Source organism: Anguilla rostrata, chromosome 17 (assembly GCF_018555375.3).
Source record: "Anguilla rostrata isolate EN2019 chromosome 17, ASM1855537v3, whole genome shotgun sequence".
NCBI lineage: Eukaryota > Metazoa > Chordata > Actinopteri > Anguilliformes > Anguillidae > Anguilla > Anguilla rostrata.
The window spans coordinates 5,824,443-5,849,661 of NC_057949.1; the positions used below are offsets into that span (position 1 = coordinate 5,824,443).

A 25,219-nucleotide genomic window follows, 5' to 3' on the forward strand; every position below is an offset into this window, starting at 1 on the left:
CCAGGTGAAACTATAACCTCACTGAAGGCTAGAATTACCTGACTGGGGGCAGATATTCCATTCAAGCTAGCAGAACACGCAGACACGCCAATAAAGTAAACTGCTGTATTTGAAAAAAGATATTGTCTGATAATCCCCCTGGAAGATAACATAAATGCAAGAGGATTAGGAACGTTCTAATTCCCATGTGCAGTATTATACATGTACAGGCCTGAGTGTAATATGGAAAAACCCCAGGGTGCTGTCTCTACGGCTCCATATCTTACTGATTTGGAGAAAGGGGGTGCATAAAACCATCAGAGTGCTCCTGGAAAGACAGCACCCAAACATGGCACAGAACAGCAAACCAGTGTTTACATGCAGTGACAGGACAACAGCATGCTCAGTTCAGATCACATAATAGACACATCACAGACATCAAACTCTTTGCAGAAATGGCTAAAACAGTGGGTTTTGAACCGACAGAGAGCGTTACTGTTGGCAGTCGATGACTTATTTTTTTTTTTTTTTAAAGCTACAGTGACATCATCTATCTGCCAAAAAAAAAAAAAGAATGCTGTATGGTTCAGATAGCAGCCAAAAAAGGACATAAAAGGAATAGGTTTTGCCTCATTACGTTTTAATCCTATTACACACGTTAGCATTTCTTGCTGACCATCTGCTATCCTGTGGCTATTCAAGTTTTACAGTTACGTACATATTGACAATGTTATATTGGCATATTGACGATAGCTATCCCAAATATTTACCTGAAGGGAATTTGTTAATTCAGTTCATTCTTTGGAATTTGTCCATCCAAAGCATGTGATCTCATCCTGTTCACTCAAAGCACGAGATCCCATCCTGTCCAACCAAAGCATGAGATCCCATCCTATCCACCCAAAGCATGAGATCCCATCCTGTCCACCCAAAGCATGAGATACCATCGTATCCACCCAAAGAATGAGATCACATCCTGACCACCCAAAGCATGAGATCCCATCCTGTCCACCCAAAGCACGAGATCCCATCCTATCCACCCAAACCATGAGATTTCATCCTATCCACCCAAAGCATGAGATCCCATTCTTTTCACCCAAAGCATGAGATCACATCCTGACCACCCAAAGCATGAGATCCCATCCTGTCCACCCAAAGCACGAGATCCCATCCTATCCACCCAAACCATGAGATTCCATCCTATCCACCCAAAGCATGAGATCCCATTCTTTCCACCCAAAGCACGAGATCCCATCCTATCCACCCAAACCATGAGATTCCATCCTATCCACCCAAAGCATGAGATCCCAACCTGTCCACCCAAAACACAAGTTCCTATCATGTAGTGAGATGTATTTGTATTGCATTTAAAAGATGTTTGAATGATGTCCAATGATAAATGTAATGTAACTTTTGGCACTTCATCAGCAAGTATAGCAGAAAAGGTTCTGTTTCTATTCTTTATACTGTGCTATAGCCAGGCCTTAAACAATTGTTATGAACAGAACCGGTAATATACTTGCTATGCCAACGGCAACATGCAAATGCACAAATATGAAAAAGATCATTTGAATAGTCATATTCACACAAATTATATTATAGCACTATGTGTGCTATTCTGTCCAGTCCTTTCAAAGCCACTTTTTAAGAGACTTGCACATAGCATTCTCTTGGGGCTGCTGGGAACTGGCTCAACTTGTTAAGGCATTTTTATGCTGCGTAGTTGGGCCCCATGGTCTGATATCGAATCCAGACTGTGCCAGAAATGTATCCAGTAAATTGTTGGTAAATGTAAAACTTGATATTAATATTGAATGAGTTCAAAAAGTTAGATTTTTTGCAACTTCGTTTTTATGTGGAGGTTGTGCTTACATATATATGTTAGGGGAAGACCATTTAGTTTTCAGCATTGAGCAGCACATTTTTATGTGGTGTGAGAGATTCTGCATAGCAGTTTGGGAGCAGCTATGATATTGTATACTAGATTAATTCAATGACTAAAATCATTTCTTGTTCAACAACCCATATGTAGATACTAGTGCAAATGTTTTATTGTCCCAGGGTGTTTCCGAAAGTACCTTTCCAGTTGTGTTTTAAAACCCTTAAAAATATTCAATATTGACTAATATTTTGTTTAATATGGTTTTTAAAAATGTCACATGAACTACTAAAAGGGCTTAGCAGCATTTCTACACCTTTACCCTCATCGAGAATGCCAGAATCTATGAATATGCAGATTGGCAGAACTTGCTGCTGTGGATGTATAGCAACAGGGCATCAACACATCAACTGTCACAACAATGTTAGTAACTAGTCAGCTTTCTGTGTGCTTAGGTTTCCGTTTACCACATCACACTCCTGTAATTTACATATCTTTGCATAGTGGACCGTGATAGCTTTGACAAATTTGTGACATCACTAATTTTTCTCGCACATGCCATGCTTCCAAGAGGAGTTCACCATTTAAAAAACACATTTCTGAGTGGAGGAGGTCTTGAAACGGTCCAAATGTGGTTCGTTTCGCGGCCATTTCGCCCTGAAAACATCCCCACGCCTCTTTTATGTTCCCACTTTCCTGTCCTTTCCTCTGCAGAGTTCTTCATGGACGGGCTGGGGGAGCTGCTGGTGGCGAGCTGTCCCGATCTGTCGATCGGACACCAGGCCAAAAGAGCGGACACGAACGGCGAGTATTACAAGTACCGCATGCCGCCCAGGAGCGACACCGACAGCAAGCTGGCGCTCCACTTCTTCAAGAATCGGCTGAAGTGCGTCAAGTACTGAAACAGCCGAGAAGGACTTGCGTGCGCTTCAGGGAGCGCCGTTCAGGGATATGTGTGTATTTACATCCACATCTTAAAAACCACTACTGTGCGTTACATTCTGGTCCCTAACCGGGCCTCCGTCTGCACAAGGAATAGTGCATTTTTTAAATTATTATTTAAATGTTTAAAGAAATGTGTATTTGAATTCAAATGTGATTGCTGGCAGTGTATTGTTTGCAGGCGCGTCTTATGCGACCCACTTAGCATTTCAGGGGTTAATTATGCCTGAGTGTAGGCCCTGGGTAATTTCAGAGGGGTTTTTAATCAGGCATATTTTTTAACAGCATATTTGATATGTACATAATTCTTACAGGTGTAATTTGCTTAGGGATAGGACCACAGCCATGGGAAATGTGATCCCTTTTTCTTCACATGAAGCATGTGTTTGTAGTTAATTCTGTGTGTATGTGTGAAATTTGTGCGTATTGTGCTCGATATGCACAGTGCCTTGTATCACACACTGAGACTAAGGACCATTCCGTCCCCTGGTACCCTTTTTTAATTATCCTTTCTGAAATTGTCATTCTCCGACTGCACAGTGCTGATCCAGGCAAATCAGCCTCCTCCGTTTTTCCTTTACTTTCCATCTCAGCGGCCTGAGTCGTTTAAAGGCGGCGTCGCCCGCATAGCGTTGTTGACCGATGGCGTTCGCCGCGGCGGGTGGCGGGGGGGGGGGGGGGTGGTTGCGCCCGACGGCGTCTGAAAGGACGAAGGACGCGTACGCGCATCGGGAGAAGGGCGACTTCGACATCGAAGCTCCCCCCTCCTTCGGTTGCTTTGCTTTTTCAATAATAGCAACAATGACGCATCCCTCCGATGAATTCCGCGGAGGTACGTCGACCGCATTAATCCAGTCGCTACGGCGACGCCTGGTGGACAATCGCAATGACTCTTGAATAAACAGTTGCGGAAAAAAAAAAACCAAAACGCATGGCCAATTACATTTCAGGAATTTAGCAGATCCTCTTACATTCACGTCTCGTGTGTTAAAACATGCAAACAGTTTACACTGCTGAATGTTCTTCTGACACTTTTGTGGCGAGTACCTTGCTTAAAGGTACGGCTGCTGCCCGTATTTAGTTTCCTAACCCGTAGGTAGTTTCCATTGCCACTCACTGTTCCTGATACGCCACAGAGTGCACTTTAAGCAATGCTGCGTTCTCCTGTCAGATGTCTGGAGCTATGTGGGTGGGGCTTTCTTACTTCCTGGATGAGAGACCCCCCCCGGAAAAGCTCGGCTGCTGCTGGTGCTGCTGCTGGTGCTGGTGCTGCTGCTGGTGCTCCGTTTGGTGGACTGGTGCGGGGGTTGGAATGCCGTATGGCTCAGACGACAGGCCAACCCTAACCCTTTCACCCAGGACCAGGCAGCTACCGGGACACTGTGCTGCAGGAGGCGCTGCCGTCTCCTGGATGTGACCGAGGCCCTGACTCGCTGTGGTGATTAAAGATGTCACGGCACTTTACCATGAAGAGGAGTGGGGCTGAGGTTCCGTCTACGCACAGCCGAAGTTGTGGGGCTTCCTGGTGTCCTGTGAAATATTCTCAGTGTAGTTTAGATTGTTCCGGAACACTGTGGGATGCGTGCGGATTATTCCGGAAGTTTGTGCAGTGAACAACGTGTCTGAGGACTGCCTTCTTTCCTCTTAATTGTGTTTCTGCAGACTGTAGTTTTGAACCTTTGAATATTTTTCATCAGATCTATTTTTTATTTATTTTGTTTTTATCTGGGCAAGTAATATTTCAAATGTGATGAATTTCTCTTGTAATTGTTTAAAATCACAGTTTTTTTTTAAGTTTTTTAAAAATGTTCGCTTTGAATAAACATACTGATTTTCAGCCAGGTCTTCCTACAGTATGCATTGCTGTGTGATGGCACTGGATGGTACATCACTTGAGGTTTATGTAAATAGCTGTTTGAAGCCGATCTCCCTGATTCGCTGGGGCACATGCTCTCCTGCAAAGAGCAACGCCCACAGACACCGAGGAAGGCACCTCAAGTGCAACTCAGCATGCGTACTTGCAGGTGCCCGGTCCCCCAGCAGGGGTCGTTAGAGAGCAATGAGATGTGGATCCCTGAAGACTGACACTACAGCCAACCACTACCACAGTAGGTCCCAGACCGTGGGACACATCCACACACTGGAACAGAGCCTTCACAGATACCAGACTGTGGGGTTCATCCACACACTGGAACAGAGCCTTAACAGATACCAGACCATGGGGCCCATCCACACACTGGAACAGAGCCTTCACAGATACCAGACTGTGGGGTTCATCCACACACTGGAACAGAGCCTTAACAGATACCAGACTGTGGGGCCCATCCACACACTGGAACAGAGCCTTAACAGATACCAGACCATGGGGTTCATCCACACACTGGAACAGAGCCTTAACAGATACCAGACTGTGGGGCCCATCCACACACTGGAACAGAGCCTTCACAGATACCAGACTGTGGGGCCCATCCACACACTGGAACAGTGCCTTAACATAGCCACAAGGCTACGGTGCTAGGTAATAGAAGTCAAATAGGCAATTAAATGTAAATACAATATAAACTGACCTTGATAAAATTCTGCTGTGGTTCATTTTTGTCTGTTGTATGACCCAAAGTAGGAAAAGCTGAAAAATACAACATCAAAAAGAAGAGTGAAAAAATGTAAATATGGGCTTTAAAAAAATTCAAATGGATGAGAAATTATCTTGATTGAACAGCCATGGTGAAATAAATTAATGAAATGGTTTCGAGAGTATTTATGATGAAAAATGTATCCCACTGGAAAAATAGCAAAATACAAAATCTACTGTGAAATGTGAAAAAGTGTGCAAAATCAATATGCAAAATCTTAAATGTGTGCTTTTCCTATTCAGAATGATGAGAATTTATCTTTATTCAACAAACATGATGAAATGAATGAAAATAAGTTTGAAAATACAGTATATATTTATTTAAAATATTTTATATTATATTTCTATTCAATAACCACAATGAAATAAATGAATGAAAATGTGCTTTAAAATTGTTTCATTCATGTATGAGGAAAAATGTAAAACTGAAAAAAAAGTTCTAACTAAGCTTTTTAAGGGAAATCATGTTCATTCAGAGCAATGCAGAAATACATTAATGAAAATGAGTTTTAAAGCATTTCTGAAGAAAAAGTGAGAGTGATAAAATGCTAAAACCTAAAAAAAAAGAGATAAAAATATGTTATTTTTAAATTCAGATGTAAGGGAAATCAGGTCTTCCATAATTTAAGTTATTAATTTATTTTAACATTTTTAAATTGTATTTATTTTTACCGTAAAATGCGCAGAGGTATTGCAGGATTGCACAATGCACTTAGCTCGATAGTTTAAAAACTGGTTTCCTGTCCTGCCGCTTAACTATAAACACAAAGAGAGAGGAAGAAAAGACAGCAAAAGAGAGGTGTGAGCGAGACGTGTGTAGGTGGCACTGTGTGAGGGTGTGTCATCCGCAGAAAGAACATTTACTGAGAACAGGAAAGGTAGAATAAGATACTGTAAGAAAAAAAGGCAGGCAGAGGTTGCATTTTTGGGAATTGGTCCAGAGTAAAGGTCAGCAGGGCCATGACTGGTTTGTAATCATGTGCTGCTTGTTTGTGTGCTTGAAAGATGAGAGCGATGTGATAGTTCTGACAGATAAAGGGATTGAATTTACATTTTTTGTGCAGTAATGGTGGAAAGATCTTCAGCCATAGTTTTTTTTAAAAGTGTGATCGGATACAGGGTTCTGGAGTCTTGATTTGATTCTGTGCTCCACTATTTTAGATTTGTAATCAAACAATTCAACTGTAGTTAAAGTGCAGATTTTCAGCTTTCCCCTTGTCTATGCTTGTTTTCCACATTTTTTGGTGCCCTTGGATTTTTGCTGTTTTGTACAGTATATGGAGGCCTATAATGCATTGGTGTTGCAAAGATTAAGATAGAAAAAAATAAAAAAATAAAAAATACAGTACATACAATACAGCACACAATAAGATGGAAGACTTATGAATTTATACTATTGATCTCTTGGGTCTTGGGTAAGAAATGAACTTCAAATAAACACTAGAGACCGCACACACACACACAAAAAATGTATATACAAAATATTCACGTTTTTTTTAACTTAGCTGTGCCACTGCTCAAAACAAAGTTGCTCTCTGTTTCAGCAATCTAAAATGAACTGCCAATAGGACTGTACATAAGAATGCTTATGTGAACTGAATATTTCGGTTTGAATTCAAAATCACTCACTCTCTGTTACATCTCATTCTCTATCACATCTCACTCTCTGGCACATCTCACTCTTTATCAAATCTCACTCTTTACCAATCTCTCTCTCACTCTATAGCATATCTAACTCTCTATCACATCTCACTCTCTATCACATCTCACTGTCCAGAGCTGTGAACTCTTCCACCTCCTCCAAATGTGACAATGGCGGAGGGGGAAGTGGGAGTGTCACTATCTCCACACCAGCTAACTGCTTTGTTTTCCCACAGGCAAATTGTGCTTGCATTTGGTTACTATTGCAAATGAGATTTACCAGCAAAGAGAGCAATACCCAAATATGTTATCTCTAAATATATGGAATAGCATCTGTAGCATGTTTTCTCCAACCTTACCAGGCTCTTTGTAATTTCTGAGCTCACCAGTGCTCTCTTTCTTCTTAATGATGTTCCAAACAGTTGGTCTTCGTAAGCCTAATGGTTGGTCTATGTCTCCGGCTGTTTTTTTTTTTGTTTTTTTTTTTTGTTTTTAAAAATATATATATTTCTCAGCCTCTTAATGGCTTCCTTTACTTTCGTTGTCAGAACTCTGGTCCTCATGTTGACGAACACCAAAAACACTCCAAAGGCAATCAAAAGGCTAGAGGTTATCAGTAGAGTATTTTGCGAATGTAGTGGATTTTACTGACTGGCATATTAAAAAATCTAAGGACTGCACAGTCTGTCAAATCTGGTTGTTCAGCCCCATCATAGGCATAATAATCGATGAGAGAACAGCTCTGAAAACAGAAGCAAATGCTTTTGTCATAATTGGAATATTGTAACAAGATTAAAAAAAAATCATATTCACTATAATTGAGAGGAGAACCCGCTATCTTTGAATATATAACTCAAATAATATTATTATTGGCCCACTTTCCAAATTAAAGTGATTTATTTCTATATAACATATATCCATCATGCCAGATTATGTGACTATGTGGAGAATTATTATGCATGTAAATTGAATACCAGGATAAGAGGATAGTCTGTGTGATGTGGAATGGATTATCAAATATGACTATCAGCATTAGTGCCCTCGAAAAGTGTAGGAACGACAGAGCGGAATCTGCTATTTTTCGCTTAAGATACTTGGATTTGAGATAAAAATATGATGACAAAAGTACACACAATCAAGGTTTTCTTTCATGGTATTCGCACATGTGTATGTGTATTCGCATTGAGTCCCCCATAAGGGTATGTCAGCGTAAGTAAATCTGTGTGCGTCCTCAGCTCTGGACGGGAGAGTTTTTCCCTTCAGTCACAAGCCTCTGCCCAGCCAGTCATTTCATTTCTTTCAAGATTCTTCTTTGACAGGAGTAAAAAAAAAACGATCTGGCTCCTGTTTTTTTTTTGGAAATTACAACAAGCCCTCTCGCGCTTATACGTGCTGTGGTGACTCGTGATGTAGGTGATCATAGGTGTGGAGCAGCAGGTTCCGGCTGAGGACTTTTCAAAGACCTCTTTTGTGCTCAATGCATTCACGCATTTTGTGAATGCCGGTTACATTAGTCTTTCAGGATTTGATGAGCAAATTCGAAACTCCTGTTTTTTAATGGTCTCCTGGTTCGGAGCCAATTTCAGAGGCGGAATGATGACTTCCAGCTCCCTGAAACAAATCCTATTTGTTTGCTTCATCCTCGGGGCACTGACGATATTTTTATTTTACTTGAACCTTGTGACGCAGTCATCACCTCTTCAAGGGTAAGATTATGAACAAGCTTTGATTCTGTGCAGCATTTGATCTGTCACTGTGTATCTAGTCTTCTACAATCCCCAAATCATTTTTAGTGTCAGTTGTTAGAGCTGTATCAGGAAACAATAGAAGGGACAAGAAATTCAATAAACTTCCCAGTGGGTGGATAAAATATGTTTGCATTATGGTTTCTGTTATATTTTGCACTGTATTATGGCAAAAGTTTCAGTTTCTGTGCTCGTTCAAAGGTTCAGCGTGTATTCTGTATTTTAATGTTCTAAGATATCAACACGCTGTTTATCTTCTTGAATGAGAGAATATTTTTTTTTAGGAAATTAATGGCTTCATGGGAAATGTTGAATTTAGACTAGAAACTGAAACATAATTCTTCTTTTTCTACTGTCTGCATTCAGAGGTTTTTTATGATAGCAAATTGAATAAAAATGTAATTTATTTGATTGATTGATTGATTGATTGATTGAAATTTGAAAAATGTCACATCCATGAAATTATGTTCTTGTGTTGGGCATTAAGGGGGTTCCCAACCCCTCACATTCATAATCCCCTTTTATTTACTGCAAACACCTCCTGAACACCTTCAACACGCCTTTAAAAGAGACAGGTTTAGCCTTTAGCATTTAAAAATGACAGATTTAGCATTTTAAAAAGACAGCTTTAGCATTTAGCCTTTAAAAGAGACAGCTTAAGCCTTCAAGGGGCAGCATTAGCATTTAGCATTAAAAAAACAGCTTTAGCCTGTAGCTTTTAAAAGAGACAGCTTTAGCGCATTTAAAGGATTTTTAGCATTTATCATTTAAAAGCTTTCTCCTCTTCCCCAAAATAAACTGAAATATGCCTCTCTGCCAACCGAACTGCTCATTCGTTGGGCGTAGGTCCTGTATCTTTCAAGAAAAAACAAAACGAAAAAAAACAAACAAACATCAAGGTAGCTGAACAGCCCGAACCTGTAAGGTCTGATTGGCCACGGTTAGTTGTCAAGGTTACGTCTTGTCCCTTCCCACGTAAATGTCAATCTCCTTACTCCCATTTAGTTGTGCTTTGTAACTAGAATTGAAAATACATTCTTTGAGTTTACAGGTCCTCAGATTTTAATCTGTAACTGAGTGAAATGGATGCTCATCTCATTGCACTCTAAAGCAGAGTCACCACGGAGTGCCTTGTGTTTCGTTCCATGACTGTCTCACAGACTCAGGGGACTGTGTGCTACTGATGGGCTCAGATTGCAGAAGAGCAGGAAACTTTATTGGCATTCCTGTTAAAATTACACCCTGGATAATATGCTTACTGTATAGCAATGGCAAAAAAATAATAAATAATAACAACAATAAAAATACAAATGATGATGCATTTTGCCATATTTACATCAATTATTGATGTTCTAAAGCCTCAGTGGCATGTCTAATCACCTTAGAAGGTGTTATGGATCCCTGTGTTTCAAAATGCCTAAATTAGTTAACTTCAAAGGTTTAAAAACACATCGAATGTGTGTCACAAAAATGTGAATAATTTAGTCACAACTTTCAAATTAAAAACGTGGGTCTGGTGATGAGGAGATAAACTCCTTTTATCAGTCATTTTATTGCAGTCCCCTCAGTGTATGAGCGTTCCTTATCTTCACAGCACTTAGGATCCGATCGAATTCAATCCTAAGGGCTTTGGTCGCCTGCTATGACAGTTTATGAGGGGCTGAATGGAGGCTACATGCATGTACACCAGCAGGCTTATATGATATCTCAGACATACCGTTCCCAGAGTCATCACCACTAAAGTTGTCCGTTCGATGACAGGCCGTTGTGCAATGTTATCATTGCTATGTGGACGGTATGTCCAGCATTTCATTGTCAGAAATATCAGATTATCTTCCTGGTGAAGGTGCACATATTAGTGGCTTGCTGTTCCTATGTTAACTCCTCACGAGCTGTCATAGAAATCAAGGGTCCTGTAATAATAATAATACCGTTCGATGACAGGTCGTTGTGCAATGTTATCATTGCTATGTGGACGGTATGTCCAGCATTTCATTGTCAGAAATATCAAATTATCTTCCTGGTGAAGGTGCACATATTAGTGGCTTGCTGTTCCTATGTTAACTCCTCACGAGCTGTCATAGAAATCCTGTAATAATAATAATAATAATAATAATAATAATAATAATAATATAATAATTCTGTATAAGCTTCGCTCACCTATGTGTTTGTTTATAGTTACAGAACCCTTGATTTTCTATGATAGAAATCAAGGGTTCTGTAAGTATAAGTTTTGCTCACCTATGTGTTTGTTTATAATTACATCATATATTAACTTTTCCTCGTAACATAGCTTATATTCTTTAGAATACCAGTGCGTTTTAATATACCACTTGCATTATTTTAATTACATGTATATTAAAACTCACTGGCATTCTGAGGAATAAGTTATGCTACTAAAAAAAATTAATATTGAATGTAAATTAAAAAAAAAAAAAAACACATAAGTGTACAAAGCTTAATGATTTGTTCCTTACAATGTATGACCGAAAACTATATTCGTTCATTCATTCATTCATTCATTCATTCATACAGAACCTTCAACAAAATCAATTCAACAAACCAGCTATCACCTTTCAGGAAAAATCAGTAATTTGCATGTTCAACTGATTAGTAACTTTTTTAAAGGAGAGTGCACCATCTACAACTCTTTTTGATATATTTTAATATATTATACATTTATCTTTATGGCACAGAAATGGTGCAATGGTGGTGGGGGGTTGAGTCCCATTCACTAAGCTCCATTTAGTGATGTATAGTTACAGCCTTAATTGTGATGACCTCTGTCACAATATTACCGACAATCTGAGTTATGATTACTGTGAAATTGAATGTTATCACCGTAAAAAAAATAAATAAATAAATTTAAAAAGATATGTGCGGTCAGGTGAGTTCCAGGTTCAAAGTTATTTTGAAGGTTTTCCTGTTCTGTGGTAAGTGCCAAGGAATGAATCAAAACATGCAACTTCATTGCCTTTGTTCGAACATGTGGGCTGGATTCTGCAGCCTGCCCGACTGGTTCTCTCCAGTTTCGGGTATTTCAACAGAAAGTCCATATCATGCCAGTCACTCCTGAACTGCCAATTCTGGTAAGCTGATTCTTTATTTTTGGCAATCCAGACCTAATCACAAGCAGGTTCTCTGCACATAGTCGTCTGTGACAGCACTTTTACTCCTATGTTCAGTTGGTATTAATGAGCCAATTGTGTAACAAGAAAACATTCCCGTCACACCACCAGCACCAGCCTGTATTGTTGAAAAATGGCAGGACAGATCCATGCACTCATGCATTTTACTCCGAATTCTGACCCAACCATCTGGATGTTGCAGCAGAAATCAAGATTTGTCAGACCAGGAAACATTTTTTTACTCTTCATTTGTCCAGTTTTAGTGATCATGTTTCCACTGTAGCCTCACCTTCCTGTTCTTAGCTGACAGGAGTGGAACCCGACATGGTCTTCTGCTTCTGTAGCCCGTCCGCTTCAGCGTTCTACATGTTGTGCATTCAGAGATGCTCTTCTGCAGCTGAAATGTGTGGCCTTTCCGTTACCTTATATGAGTCTACCCATAATCAACAAGATTAACAAGATAGCTTAGCTCACAGAACAGCCTCTCAGGATGTTTTTCATCACGTCGTTCTCTAAATTCCTGAGACTGTAGTGTCTGAAAATCCCATGAGGGCAGCTGTTACTGCTGGAACCACCACGTCTGGCACCAACAATCATACCACGGTCCATGTCACTTAAGATCTTGCCCATGCTAATGTTTGATTGAATGACATCTAAACTGCTTCACCATGTCTGCATGCTGCACGTGGGCCTCAGAAATCATGCCATCATTCCCTTCGATTTCATTACCATTTTCGGGACTTCCGGATCAAAAAAATAGACTGCCTGCAGGAGAAATTAATGCCATTTTCCTAATTTCTTCAAAATAATTTTTTTGCATTTTGGCGTTTGTTTGTACATGAAAAAACAACACTTTTGGATAGACTCCCAATAATTGTAATTAGTCAAAGGAAAGTAGTTTTATTTTTGAGTAAAACTTATTTTTTTCTGTTGTTGTAAGTTGAAATTGAAAAAAGTTTGTTCTTTAAATTGTTGTTCAATAAATTCACATAAATTAACTGAATTATCCTGGTCCCACCAATGCTGTCCATGACACTGATCTTTATCCTGGTCCCATCAGCGCTGTCCATGGTGCTGATCTTTATCCTGGTCCCATCAGCGTTGTCTATGACACTAATCTTTATCCTGGTCCCACCAGCGTTGTCTATGACACTAATCTTTATCCTGGTCCCACCAGCGTTGTCTATGACACTAATCTTTATCCTGGTCCCACCAGCGCTGTCCGTGGTGCTGACCTTTATCCTGGTCTCACCCACGCTGTTCATGGCACTGATCTTTATCCTGGTCTCACCCATGCTGTCCATGACACTGATCTTTACATATATGAAATTTGCTTTTTAGATTTGAGTGCATTGCATTAAGCAAATAACAGAGGAATAGGTCTGTTAAGTGTAGCATGTACTTTGAAATAATGTAGCTTGTACTCTGAAATAATTTCATTCATTGTCTTGAATAAAATATTGTTTTGACTTGTACATCTGCTAAATATATATCTTAGATGTAAAAGTCAAGACAATATTCTATTCAAGACAATAAATGAAATTATTTCAGAATAAAAGCTACACTTAACGAGCATTTGCCTTTGTTATCTGCAAATAAATTGCACTCAGATCTAAAAAGCAAATTTCAGTGTTTCTCATGATCTGAACAGAAACTGTAGGGTCCCTTTAAACTCTTGAGAGACTAGTTAAATTAATGCATGGGATTGTTGGTGCATTTTCAGTGTTGTAAAGCAAAAAGCAAAAGGCATATGCTGACATGGACTAAGACTAAGACAGACAAGTACTAGCATTATGTAAATAATATATAGTATATGGGAATTCAATGAATTTAAGGTATAACATTCGCTAGACTTGTAGCTGGAAGGGTTTGGCATGAGGTACTAGTTACTGGCATTAGTAACTTGCCGTGACTAATGACAGCAGGTGCCATAGTGAATAAATTATGAACTCCTCCATCTGTTTCTCTTCCAGTTGTCCAGCAACCCACCAAACAGCATTTGGACAAGGTAAACAATCTTATTAATCAAATGAGATTCTAATATCTCTACAGTTTGTTTAAAAAAAATTAAAAATCACAAAAACAGCATAATTAATATGCACCCCCCCCCCCCTTTTTTCCCTTCTGGGCAACGCGGGATGACAGCACAGAGCACCAAACTGGTAAGCATGTGTGCCTTCAAGTACAGCACACCAACCCTCTGGTAAATTAATAAACCTCCACTGACCTCACACTTCCAGAGCGCACACACCTGCAGACTTCAACCCAGAGCCAGTTACACCTACAGACTTCAACCCAGAGCCAGTTACATCTACAGACTTCACTTCGTCAAAGCGCCAAGCATTCTAACAGAGTTACACACATCCTCACACCACCAAGCATTCTAACAGAGTTACACACTTACTCACACCACCAAGTATTCTAACAGAGTTACACACATCCTCACACCACCAAGCATTCTAACAGAGTTACACACTTACTCACACCACCAAGCATTCTAACAGAGTTACACACATCCTCACACCACCAAGCATTCTAGCAGAGGTACACACATTCTCACACCACCAAGCATCTAACAGAGTTACATACTTACTCACACCACCAAGCATTCGAAGAGAGTTACACACTTCCCAACACAGCCAGGCATTCTAACAGAGTTACACAGCACGTGTCACCACTTCTTCAGAGGTGACATCTTATTCTCTGTTTAGGTTATCATGCGGACTTTATAGGGAAGTGGTGAATGAGTTTGTGCAGTACCAACCTGTGCCACTGGATGGCGGTAGTAACACGCACACTGCATGCGCTGGAATCAGGAGTCGTGGGCTGAGTCCCTTGAACAGTCCACCAGGTGGCAATGCGCCAACGATGCCCCCTGGCCTACTTCCGCCAGCTCTCCGCTGCTCTCCCGGCTGATGGCCACTGACGTGCGTTTTTTTTTTGGCAGGATCCTCCTTTCACCCTTCCTGCCACCAGTAGTCCCGCTCACCTGGAGCCCAGGTAAGGTTCCCCGTCATCAGAGCAGGCAAACCGACACTCGTGCTTGCAACACAAACAAAAACCAGTACCCGGTACTGGCGAGTCTACAGGAAGCAGCTCAAAAAAGGGCGAAAAAAAGGCGAAACCTCGACAGACAGTTATGTGGAAGACACACCTCTGCTTGAGAGTTGTTGTGGATCCGGTTTGTCCACCCATCCCTATCAGTGCCAGAAGGCATGAAATGAAACAGAGGCTTTCTCTATGATTAATGTTGTCTTTTGGCTGAACTGCATATTTGAACTCTCAGCTGCATTCATGAGCATGGCATGGAGTTAGGCAGATAGCAATGTGGTGTCTCTGAACCTGTTCAGTTATATTCATTGATGTTCCGATGCGTGTTGTGCTTGTGCAGGATCTACGACCCCATGCCCAATGTCAGCTATCAGCGAAAGTCGTGTTCCTGTCCAAAGGGAACCTCAAACTTGAGCAGCATCCTGAACCTGGATGAGTTCGACGACATTGTCAAACACAGAGCTCAGCAGTACAAAAGCCATCTGATCAGGTGAGTGTGGTTTTGCGCAGTTGCCAGAAATAGAACTAATTGGCACACATTTTGAACAGAAATGAACAGCACTGACATTACAGGCTTTTTGGTAAAAAGCATAGGTCTGTAGATCTAAAGATTTTGGTATCTACTAAGGGGCGACATAGCTCAGGAGGTAAGACCGATTGTCTGGCAGTCGGAGGGTTGCCGGGTTCAAACCCCACCCTGGGCGTGTCGAAGTGTCCTTGAGCAAGACACCTAACCCCTAACCCCTAACTGCTCTGGCGAATCAATTGTAAATCGCTTTGGATAAAAGTGCTATATAAATGCAGTCCATTTACCATTTACTAGGGCTGGGTGAAATGACAATAGTATCAGATAGTGACAATGATTGACAGCTGTCATGATGGGAGCCGGGCATTGTGATTTGCAGACACTGTCCACTTTGCTTGCTTCCGTTTGCTTCTACCTGCAGCTGCTGCAGCTTGTAAGAGCATAGTCTCGCACAGCGGTATGCAGAGCGGATAAACGCTTTCCTGAGAAACTTGAGCTGTAGTAGTATGGCAGGCTATAGTATGCATGTTAGGTATGGCAGGCTGTAGTACGCATGTTAGGTATGGCAGGCTGTAGTATGCATGTTAGGTATGGCAGGCTGTAGTATGCATGTTAGGTATGGCACTTAGAGGCTGTTAGGGATGCAGCTTAGTATGCATGTTAGGTATGGCAGGCTATAGTATGCATGTTAGGTATGGCAGGCTATAGTATGCATGTTAGGTATGGCAGGCTGTAGTATGCGTAGTATGGAGGCTGTAGGTATTTAGGTATGCAGGCTGTAGTATGCATGTAGGTATGGCAGGCTATGTATGCATGTTAGTAGGAGGCTTATAGCATTTAGGTATGGCACTGTATAGGTAGTAGCAGGCTGTAGGATGCAGGCTGTAGTATGCATGTAGGTATGCAGGCTGTAGTATGCATGTAGGTATGAGCGTAGTAGCATTGGTATGCAGGCTGTAGTATGCATGTTAGGTATGGCAGGCTGTAGTATGCATGTTAGGTATGGCAGGCTGTAGTATGCATGTTAGGTATGGCAGGCTGTAGTATGCATGTTAGGTATGGCAGGCTGTAGTATGCATGGTAGGTATGGAAGGCTGTAGTAGGCATTTTAGGTATGGCAGGCTGTAGTATGCATTTTAGGTATGGCAAAATAAGCAAGAGATGCATCTTCCCATGTCAGAGCCTGTTGTCAGGCAGAGACAGGAAGGCCTCCATTTGTCTCTTTCTTGCTCACTCACCCCTTCGTTACTTAGGTATTTTGGAATACAATTCCTAAAATATATATTTTTTTCTTTGAAAATAGCAGGTGCTGTAAAGTCATTTGGCCAGCAATAAAATAATAAATTACTATAAATTCATATTTTCATAATCTTAATAATAATGGGCAGGAGGATTGGCATACCATCATATATCACTTATATACATATACGTTTCAAAACAAAATTGTGTGGTTTTGGTAAGCCTAAGGTTTGACCTATGTTGTTAACTGTTTTTTCTTATTTCTCAGCCTCATAGTGGCTTCCTTGACTTTCATTGGTACAATTTTGGTCCTCATGTTGACAATAACGGCAATGACGGACTTCAAACGCAATCAGAAGTCTTGGACCAAGACTAGATACTTAAGGATATCTTATACCTGCACTAAGGAGGCCATTGAACACACTTGACTAATCATAAACCCCTGTGAAGCTATGTGTCCAAAACATTGTGGTGCCACGAAATGGGGGCAGTGTACAACACGGTGAAACTAAAATGCATTAAAGTGCCTTTTAACAAATGCTGAAAATCTGCACATAAACCACCTGTGAATGGTTTCATTATAAATCTAAAATTGTGGAGTACCGAGCCAAATCGTGAAAAAAATGTCTTTGTCCCAGACATTACGAAGCTCACTGTGTCTATCCACAGTCTGCTGTTGTGTGGTAAGAGTGCTGCTTTGAAAACATTTTTTGGGAAAGCGTCTTATACACTGGCAATTTGTCTGATAAGGCCCTACAGGGTCAAAATGTGTCATCTGCAAATAGTCTGTTGTATTACGGGTTTGAGTGTCTCTAGTGTATATTATTGTAAATATATCATATACCTGTACATGTACACCAGTATATACACCTGTACTGCATACAGTATATACTTCTTCAGGCATACCAAAATGATTTTGTGTCTTTTACAGGAAAAAGTCAGTACTTAACCAATTTCTCTTGGCTCCACCAAACTCGCCTCTGCAATATCCAATTCAAGGATTCATTGTCAGTCCTCTCCAAACAAGCATCATTCCAGGTACTTATTATTTGTCCACATTAAAGTTACACATAGCACCATTAATTCAAACTAAATTCAACAGAGAAACCTTGAGGTCCAGGGCAGTAAATACATTGATTTTCAACATTTAAATGATGTCTAGATTACATTGCGACATTCCATAATGATAGTGCATCAGTTGAAGCCATTCTATTCAATTAATCAATTAATTAATCAATTAATGAACTCTCTCATTTGCCACCATGTAGAAAACGGGTTTCCAGAGTGATTTCCAGAATCCTCAGCTGATTCTCCAAAGCAGTATTCCTTTTCCCTTACCCTAGAATTTTAAAATGTGTATATTAATTTACCCTGTTGACTACCAACAATATTGTAACAGGATTCCTATATTTAACTGAGAGATACCAGTATACAAAGGGGTTTCTCCAGAATTTATTATTAAAATGTTCTTTGTTACAGGTTTAAGTGTGCATTCTGTACAAAAACAAAATTACCAGGTAAGCAGAAACATTTTACTTCTCCTCTCATTTTAATTGTTGGGAAAATTTGGTTAATATCATATTTTTTTCAGATTTACTTTGAATAGGCATTCCATCTCATGTATGTTTCAATGACAAAAAATTATTGTTTGTTTTGGCTTTTAAAAAACAACAGGAAAGCAGTCAGTTCAGCAACACAGTTACTTATGTTTAATCATAATTTGACATAAATATGAAAAGGGATAGTATTAACACACATGATGGCTGGAATGATAGCTTATGTTACCATAACATCACCAAACATTGCCCGGGAATGTCAGTCCTTAACCCCGAGCAATAAGTCTGCATTGTATAAACGTGGGTTTATTTGGCCCTCCGGGAAGTGAGTTACTAATGTGAGAAAAGGCTGCGGGTCTCTTCCATAACTGCGGATTCTATGTGCAGGTGACACTGAGCGTGAGCGGTGGTGTCCTGGCAGTGGAAAGTCTTCAGGAAAAGGACCAAGTGAAGGGACAGGATGAGAAGGTTCTCTCCATTTCTGCCTCCAGCCTGCACTCTCTCAATGACCTGCTGGGTCGGGTCTCCTACAGAAGCACTGTGTACAGCATCAAGTCTGGAGACCTGGGTAAGCCCCTCCCCTGAGCTCTGTTCCACTTCTCTCTCTCATCAGTCTATAGGGTTTGTAATGAGCTCTGAAATCACATGGTTATGCTTGTCTGTATACCAACAAACTTGGGAGTAAGCTATGAGTCAGATCAATAAAATTTTGCAACCACTGATTATCTAGAATACATGTTTCGGTACCAACTGCTAATCTCAGTTGTCAAGATTAATGTTTGGTTTTTCCGTGTGTTTTGATTATTCATCAGTGCACTTCACCTTTGAGCAGTACAAAGCCGTCTTCCCCATTGTGATCCGACAGCCTACAGTGCCAGTTCTGTACGCCTTTGGAGCAGGTGAGTCAATTGAATATTAATCCTAGCAATTCGTGAAGGAAAGAACATAGCACATAAATGCATTCACTTCCTAAAAATCAAATTTAAAGCTTTCATGTGGGGAATCCCTTTTGTTGAAATGATTGGCTTATTCTCCTTAGTGTGTGTGTGTGTGATTATAGAATGCAGATCTTGATTCTCATTGCAGATATCAAGTCCCAAGTAACGATCACAACAAAGACCTTCCTCAGATATGATAAACTGAACAATCTCATCAGAAGTATTAGAAAGTTTTACAAAGACATTAAAATCATCATTGCGGATGACAGCTTTAAACGACGCAAAGTGAACGGCAGCAACATTGAGCAGTACTTCATGCCACCTGCACAGGTACAGCTTTTAGAAGAGATGCTGGAAGAGTTTTAGTACATGTACAGTATGCACATGGTGCTACATTAGGGAGAGACATAGGGCTGGATTTTAAAAGATAATAACCTATGGTAGTCAGTTTTCATTCATTCATTCATATTCGTTTCTGTGTCCAGTGTTGAGTGTTGAGTGTTGCATGCTGTGTTCAGTGTTGAGTGTTGCACGCTGTGTTCAGTATTGAGTGTTGAGTGTTGCATGCTGTGTTGCGTGTTGAGTATTGCATGCTGTGTTGAGTGTTGAATGCTGTGTTCAGTATTGAGTGTTGAGTGTTGCATGCTGTGTTAAGTATTGAGTGTTGAATGCTGTGTTCAGTGTTGAGTGTTGAATGCTGTTTTCAGTATTTTTCTGTTTTACCCTTTAGGGCTGGTTTGCTGGCAGGAACCTTGCTGTCTCGCAGGTCACCACCAAGTACTTTCTGTGGGTGGATGATGACTTTGAGTTCACAGAGAGAACAAAGATTGAGAAATTTGTAGAAATCATGGAGTCTAAGCCTGAACTGGATGTGGTAAGCAAGAACAAGAAATAGTTTGAAATGAAGGATAATTCAAAATGGGCATTGGTTTACTTATGTTCTTTAATCTGTGTTCTCTTCGAAGATTCTGAGTGATAAAAGTATTGCACCAAACAAAGACATAATTAAAACAAAAGCCAGTCTCAAATGAAATTTCCCAACCCTGTGCTGCTAAGGTGCAGTGGCTAGCTGGTTTGCAGCTTTATCTGATGTGGCACCAGTGACAATTTGAAATGAAATTGAAATCAGATGCTAACAAGTACACCAAGGAAAATTCAGACAGAGCGCCAGGGAGGCATCGGATTAGATCCCAAACAAGTGCCAGAATGTAAGGGGCAAAAAAGATTAGCGAGTTCTGAAGACTGCTGATGTCACCAGTATGCATAGATCAAAGTGCTTCACATCAGCTCGAAATGTAGTGAGTGCAGTTTGCAATTGTTTTTTTTTTTAAATCTATTTTTCACTTAGAAAACAAGCATATGATTTTTAATCCTTTCAGGTGTAATATCACAAATATGTGTTTAGAGTGTTTTTAACTGACCATTCTAATGCTGATGTAATAATCAATTTAAAGCAATGGAGCCTTTTTATTTATGCTTAGCCTTTCTACAATCCCTTTTTAAGGAGCGTATATGATCGTCGATCCAGGTGGTATTTCTAGAGTAAGATTTGGTCTTGGTTTTGAATGATGCAACTGCATTCAAGGTAGACTGGCATAGAACATTAAATTTATTCACTAACATGCTCAGCATTCAATACCAGCATTGGGGGCAACGTAAGGTAAAAGTGGGTGTCTGGCAGTTGGAGGGTTGCCGGTTCGATCCCTGCCCTGGGCATGTCAAAGTGTCCCTGAGCAAGACACCTAACCCCTAACTGCTCTGGTGAATGAGAGGCATCAATTGTAAAGCGCTTTGGATAAAAGCGCTATATAAATGCAGTCCATTTACCATTTACCATTACCATTTACCAGGCTATGGGGCCCATCCACACAGTGGAACAGAACCTTAACGGATACCCAGACCATGGGGCCCATTCACGCACTGGAACAGAGCCTTAACTGATACCAGACCATGGGGCGATGTGTATCATGGACAATGATAGACATTACATTACATTTATTTGGCAGACGCTTTTATCCAAAGCGACGTACAAAAAGTGCATTTCATGGTCGTAGACAACTACTAAACACAGGTTCAATAAGATACAATACCTATTTTGTACAGCTATTTCTAGCCAAGAACACAGTGAACACTATTCTGACCTAACCTCTGCAAAGCCAACTAGGCAGAAGAATAAGCTACAGTATTAGGACAAGTATAAATTACCAAAAAGTACTGGGATGGGGCTACATGTAACAAGTGTCATAAAAAGGGGGGGTGGGGGGGTGTATTTAGAGTGAAATATACAGTGTGGTAGTAGTTAGTCCAAGTATAGTCTGAAGAGATGAGTCTTCAGGCCACAGCAGAAGATGGGTAGTGAGGGGGAGGTTCAGAGAGGGACGGGGAGTTCGTTCCACCACTGGGGAGCTAGGGTGGAGAAGCTCTGTGATCCCTTTGGTCGGGTGGAAGGGGTTACAAGGTGCCCTGCTGCCGCAGAGCGGAGTGGTCGAGCAGGCACATAGGATCGATTTTTGTCCTGCAAGTAGATGGGAGCTGTCCTGTTGGCTGCAGTGTAGGCAAGAGTCAGGGCTTTGAACCGGATCATGGCAGCGACCGGTAGCCAGTGGAGTGATCGCAGTGGAGTGATCGCATAGACATGAAAACAAATTGAAAGGAACCTTAATATTTAAACCGGAATCCGTCCAGTGATGTATAGAAATGTTAGAGTAGAGTAGAGATAATTATAACATGGAGCACTAAGGGATGGAGGGATATGACATTTACAGGAACAGGATTTTAAAAAATGCCCCCCAGAATACACTTCTCTTAAATCACTAACAAGACCAGGTTAAAACCTAGTATATGGCTGGACCTAACACGCGTGATCCGGCCGACCAATGGTGTAACTTCATCACTAAGTCAGTCAGTCAATCAGTCACTCACAGACATTCGCGTTTGTAGGGCTGGCCCCGCTGTTGCGGTCCAGCCAAAAATAACTGCCACTCCTGTATTTGTGTTGCCTTCAGCCAAATTCCATGTTTCTAAGATTCTGTCTCATGTCATTTCTGATTTCATGCCAGGTGGGCGGTTCTGTAAGCTCAAGCACGTTTTCTTTCATGCTGGTCAATGAGGAGGGGGATGAGGAAGGTGGCTGTTTGCGTAAAGTGAAAGGGGACTACCAGCCCATTCCGGGATTCCCCGATTGCTTCTTCACCTCTGTGGTGACCAACTTCTTCCTGGCCCGGACGGACGCCGTGCGTAAGGTGGGCTTCGACCCACTGCTGAAGAGAGTGGGCCACTCAGGTGAGGCCAAGCGTCAGGTAATCTGTAGTCGTTTGATTTTGAGAAATGCATGCATGTGCCAGCCCTCTCAAAGCAATAGAGAGAGACATTTTTTGGATTTGAACAGACAAAAGTCGGATGCCCAGGCACCTGGCATTTTAATCATGCTATCATATCAATTCAATATCTGATTCTGTGTGATCATTTGTTGTTTAGACTGAGATCAAATAGTCTAAATAAAGCCTTAGTTTTCTGGCCTGATGCCAGTCTAGGAAGGACACAGATAGTTCAACTGGTTTGCCTTTGCGGGCAAGGCGTTCATGTTGAGTGTGTGTACATGTGTGTATGTGTGTGTGTGTGGAGGTGGTGGGGGTGGGGGGGTTGGGGGCTGAGAGAAAGCGGAGCAGGAGCTGAAGCAGCTTGCCCACGAACACTCTTAAAATGAATCCATGCAGTCGAGAACCTCTCGCTTATCGGGTCAAAGCCACACCCTTGTCAGCTGCACGAAAGGAAAAAATGAAATACGCTATAGATGTGCGCAACTATTAAATATTCAGCCCACGAGAAGCAAAGCCGACCGTCCCTGTGGCAGACTGATTCCTGATTCTTTTTATGGTAAATGGACTGCATTTATATAGCGCTTTTATCCAAAGCGCTTTACAATTGATGCCTCTCATTCGCCAGAGCAGTTAGGGGTTAGGTGTCTTGCTCAAGGACACTTCGACACGCCCAGGGTGGGGTTTGAACCGGCAACCCTCCGACTGCCGGACAATCGTTCTTACCTCCTGAGCTATGTCGCCCCTCAACTGATTTTTTAAAATCAGTTGAGGGACCTTTCCCTAATCTTTAACCACAAAGATTGCGGCGTCCTGTGTTTCTTTTTCTCTGTCTCCTTACTGCGTTCCCTTGCGTTGTCCTTGTCTGACAGACTTCTTCATAGACGGGCTGGGGGAGCTGCTCGTGGGCAGCTGTCCCGGGATCTCCACCGGCCACCAGGCTAAACGGGGGAAGATGTCGGATCCCCAGTATTACAAATACCGCTATCCGCCCAAGACTGAGACCAACCTTAAAATGTATCTCCACTTTGTCAAGAATCACCTGAAGTGCATCAAGTACTGAAAATCCGCGGGGATTGTGCACCTTACAACAATACCCTTGTTTTATGTCGGTACGTACGCTAATTTGAATTATAAATGAAAGTTTTTCAGTACTGTACATATAAAAGATGCACTGACATAATTTCTCCTTGACTGACTCCTTTTCCAAATATGGTTGGAACGACCGGGCTTGTACCAAATGCTTTAAAAAAAAAAAGAGAAATATGCAATTTACGTAGCTTTGATTGCACATTCACCACCCTGTGTGATCCCTGGCCATCTGAAACCACTGCAAATGCATTCAAGTGAAGTAATGTCAACTCCCCATCCAATGAGCTGGCCACTGCAGTCAGGAAGCAGAGCTGCTGTCAATCTTCTGCTGCTGAAAACACATTTGTACTGCTTATGTAACAGCTTAGCCCACCAATACTTGAACATCTATCACAGCATTACTAGCCTCAGCATTGCTACATCTAAAACCATATCCTCAAACCAATTGGCCTCTTGAAGCACTGCATTCTCTGCGTCCTCTCCAACCAACTACAGCACTAAGTTTTAAGTTGTAGTTTTGTATATTTATTATTTCTAAGTTTTCTATTGACAGCTACCATTGATTGTGACCCTAATGGTTCTAATCCGTTTTGCTTATGCAAGGCGCTATGAATAACTGCATCTGACAAAATGATAAATGAAATGCAATGTATTATGAGGTGTATGCAGTTTATGATTTATGCCTATGTTTCTGAAAGATTAATGAAAGATGAATGAATAAACATTTTTTGTTACATTTAACACATTTTGTTCTTGATGTAATGCACCCCCCCCCCCCAAGGCTCTATGCCACACAAAATGGGCTGCAGCCCAAAAAGGTAAAGAGATCCACTTAGAATTTTTCTTTATAGGGAAACAAACCAAAAGATGAGCAGAATCAAAATGGTACTTTTGAAATATTCATATTTGTACTTTTCATACAATAATGAAAACACCATTGTACAAACATAATGTGTAGACTTATAACTGATATTTATACAAAAATAAAATATACAGTTCAGACATTACGGGTACTCTTAAAAGGGGGCACCAAGAGTACAAAAAATGCCCCAAAAGGGGCACTTTGACTGCAGCTTTCTCAGAATGTGTTTGTAATCCATATCTGAAATATATGATGAATGTCCTTCCTCTGCATGAAGTTTAATTCTTGGAAAAATCTGATGTCAAGATAATTTTGGGTTCAAATTCACGAGGGCAACCCAACATGTTTGTTGCATGGCAACCCTAAACCTTCAGGGCAGTGTTGTATTGAGAAGGTGGGATCCATTTTGCCCCTCAGGTTTCCGGTTTCTGTTCTTGGATCATCCCTGTGCCAGAAAAAGACCCGTGAGTGACATGCGGTTAATGACAAATTCACCGGCATGCTGGGAAATGGTGTCCATTATTCAGGCACATTTTCCCCACTATAGCATAGAAACCACAAGTTTTTTTAATCCCCTTAAAGGCATACTATGTAGGATTTTTTACCTTAAAAATATAATTTTAAAAAACCATGCTGAGGCATATCCATGATGCACTGGCAATCTCTGTCTTTACGCACTTTCACCGAATTTG

General features: G+C 41.0%; 2 protein-coding genes across 4 annotated transcripts in view; both read left to right on the top strand.

Annotated features, from left to right (window-relative positions):
* The window catches only part of LOC135242931 (beta-1,4 N-acetylgalactosaminyltransferase 2-like), a 42,634-nt gene extending 37,997 nt beyond the window's left edge, over positions 1-4,637 (top strand). Inside the window, exon 10 of the mRNA XM_064314270.1 lies at positions 2,573-4,637. Coding sequence (XP_064170340.1) covers positions 2,573-2,760 — 188 coding nt within the window. The 3' untranslated portion in view covers positions 2,761-4,637. The remainder of the gene's footprint in view (positions 1-2,572) is intronic.
* Positions 4,638-5,795: 1,158 nt separating this feature from the next.
* On the top strand, positions 5,796-24,406 carry LOC135242928 (beta-1,4 N-acetylgalactosaminyltransferase 2-like). Of its 3 annotated transcripts, none has more exons than XM_064314266.1 (13): positions 5,796-8,779; positions 13,920-13,954; positions 14,092-14,108; positions 14,894-14,946; positions 15,338-15,487; positions 17,694-17,800; positions 18,242-18,279; positions 18,706-18,886; positions 19,131-19,217; positions 19,405-19,586; positions 19,987-20,130; positions 22,367-22,538; positions 23,446-24,406. In XM_064314266.1, the coding sequence occupies exons 1-13, from the start codon at positions 8,631-8,633 to the stop codon at positions 23,634-23,636; spliced, it is 1,506 nt and encodes a 501-aa protein (XP_064170336.1). In that variant the 5' UTR covers positions 5,796-8,630; the 3' UTR covers positions 23,637-24,406. The 3 variants fall into 3 exon arrangements, with proteins under 3 accessions (XP_064170336.1, XP_064170335.1, XP_064170337.1); XM_064314265.1 differs by having other exon boundaries at positions 5,799-8,779; positions 22,316-22,538; XM_064314267.1 differs by lacking the exons at positions 5,796-8,779; positions 13,920-13,954 and having other exon boundaries at positions 14,071-14,149; positions 22,316-22,538.
* The last annotated feature ends 813 nt before the right edge of the window (positions 24,407-25,219 follow it).

Bases quoted from the DNA above. Each gene is read 5' to 3' on its own strand.
- LOC135242928 (XM_064314265.1), top strand. From the start codon at position 8,631: ATGGTCTCCTGGTTCGGAGCCAATTTCAGAGGCGGAATGATGACTTCC. The intron at 14,947-15,337 runs GTAAGGTTCCCC...GTGCTTGTGCAG, and splicing joins CCCGCTCACCTGGAGCCCAG to GATCTACGACCCCATGCCCA. The intron at 15,488-17,693 runs GTGAGTGTGGTT...TGTCTTTTACAG, and splicing joins TACAAAAGCCATCTGATCAG to GAAAAAGTCAGTACTTAACC.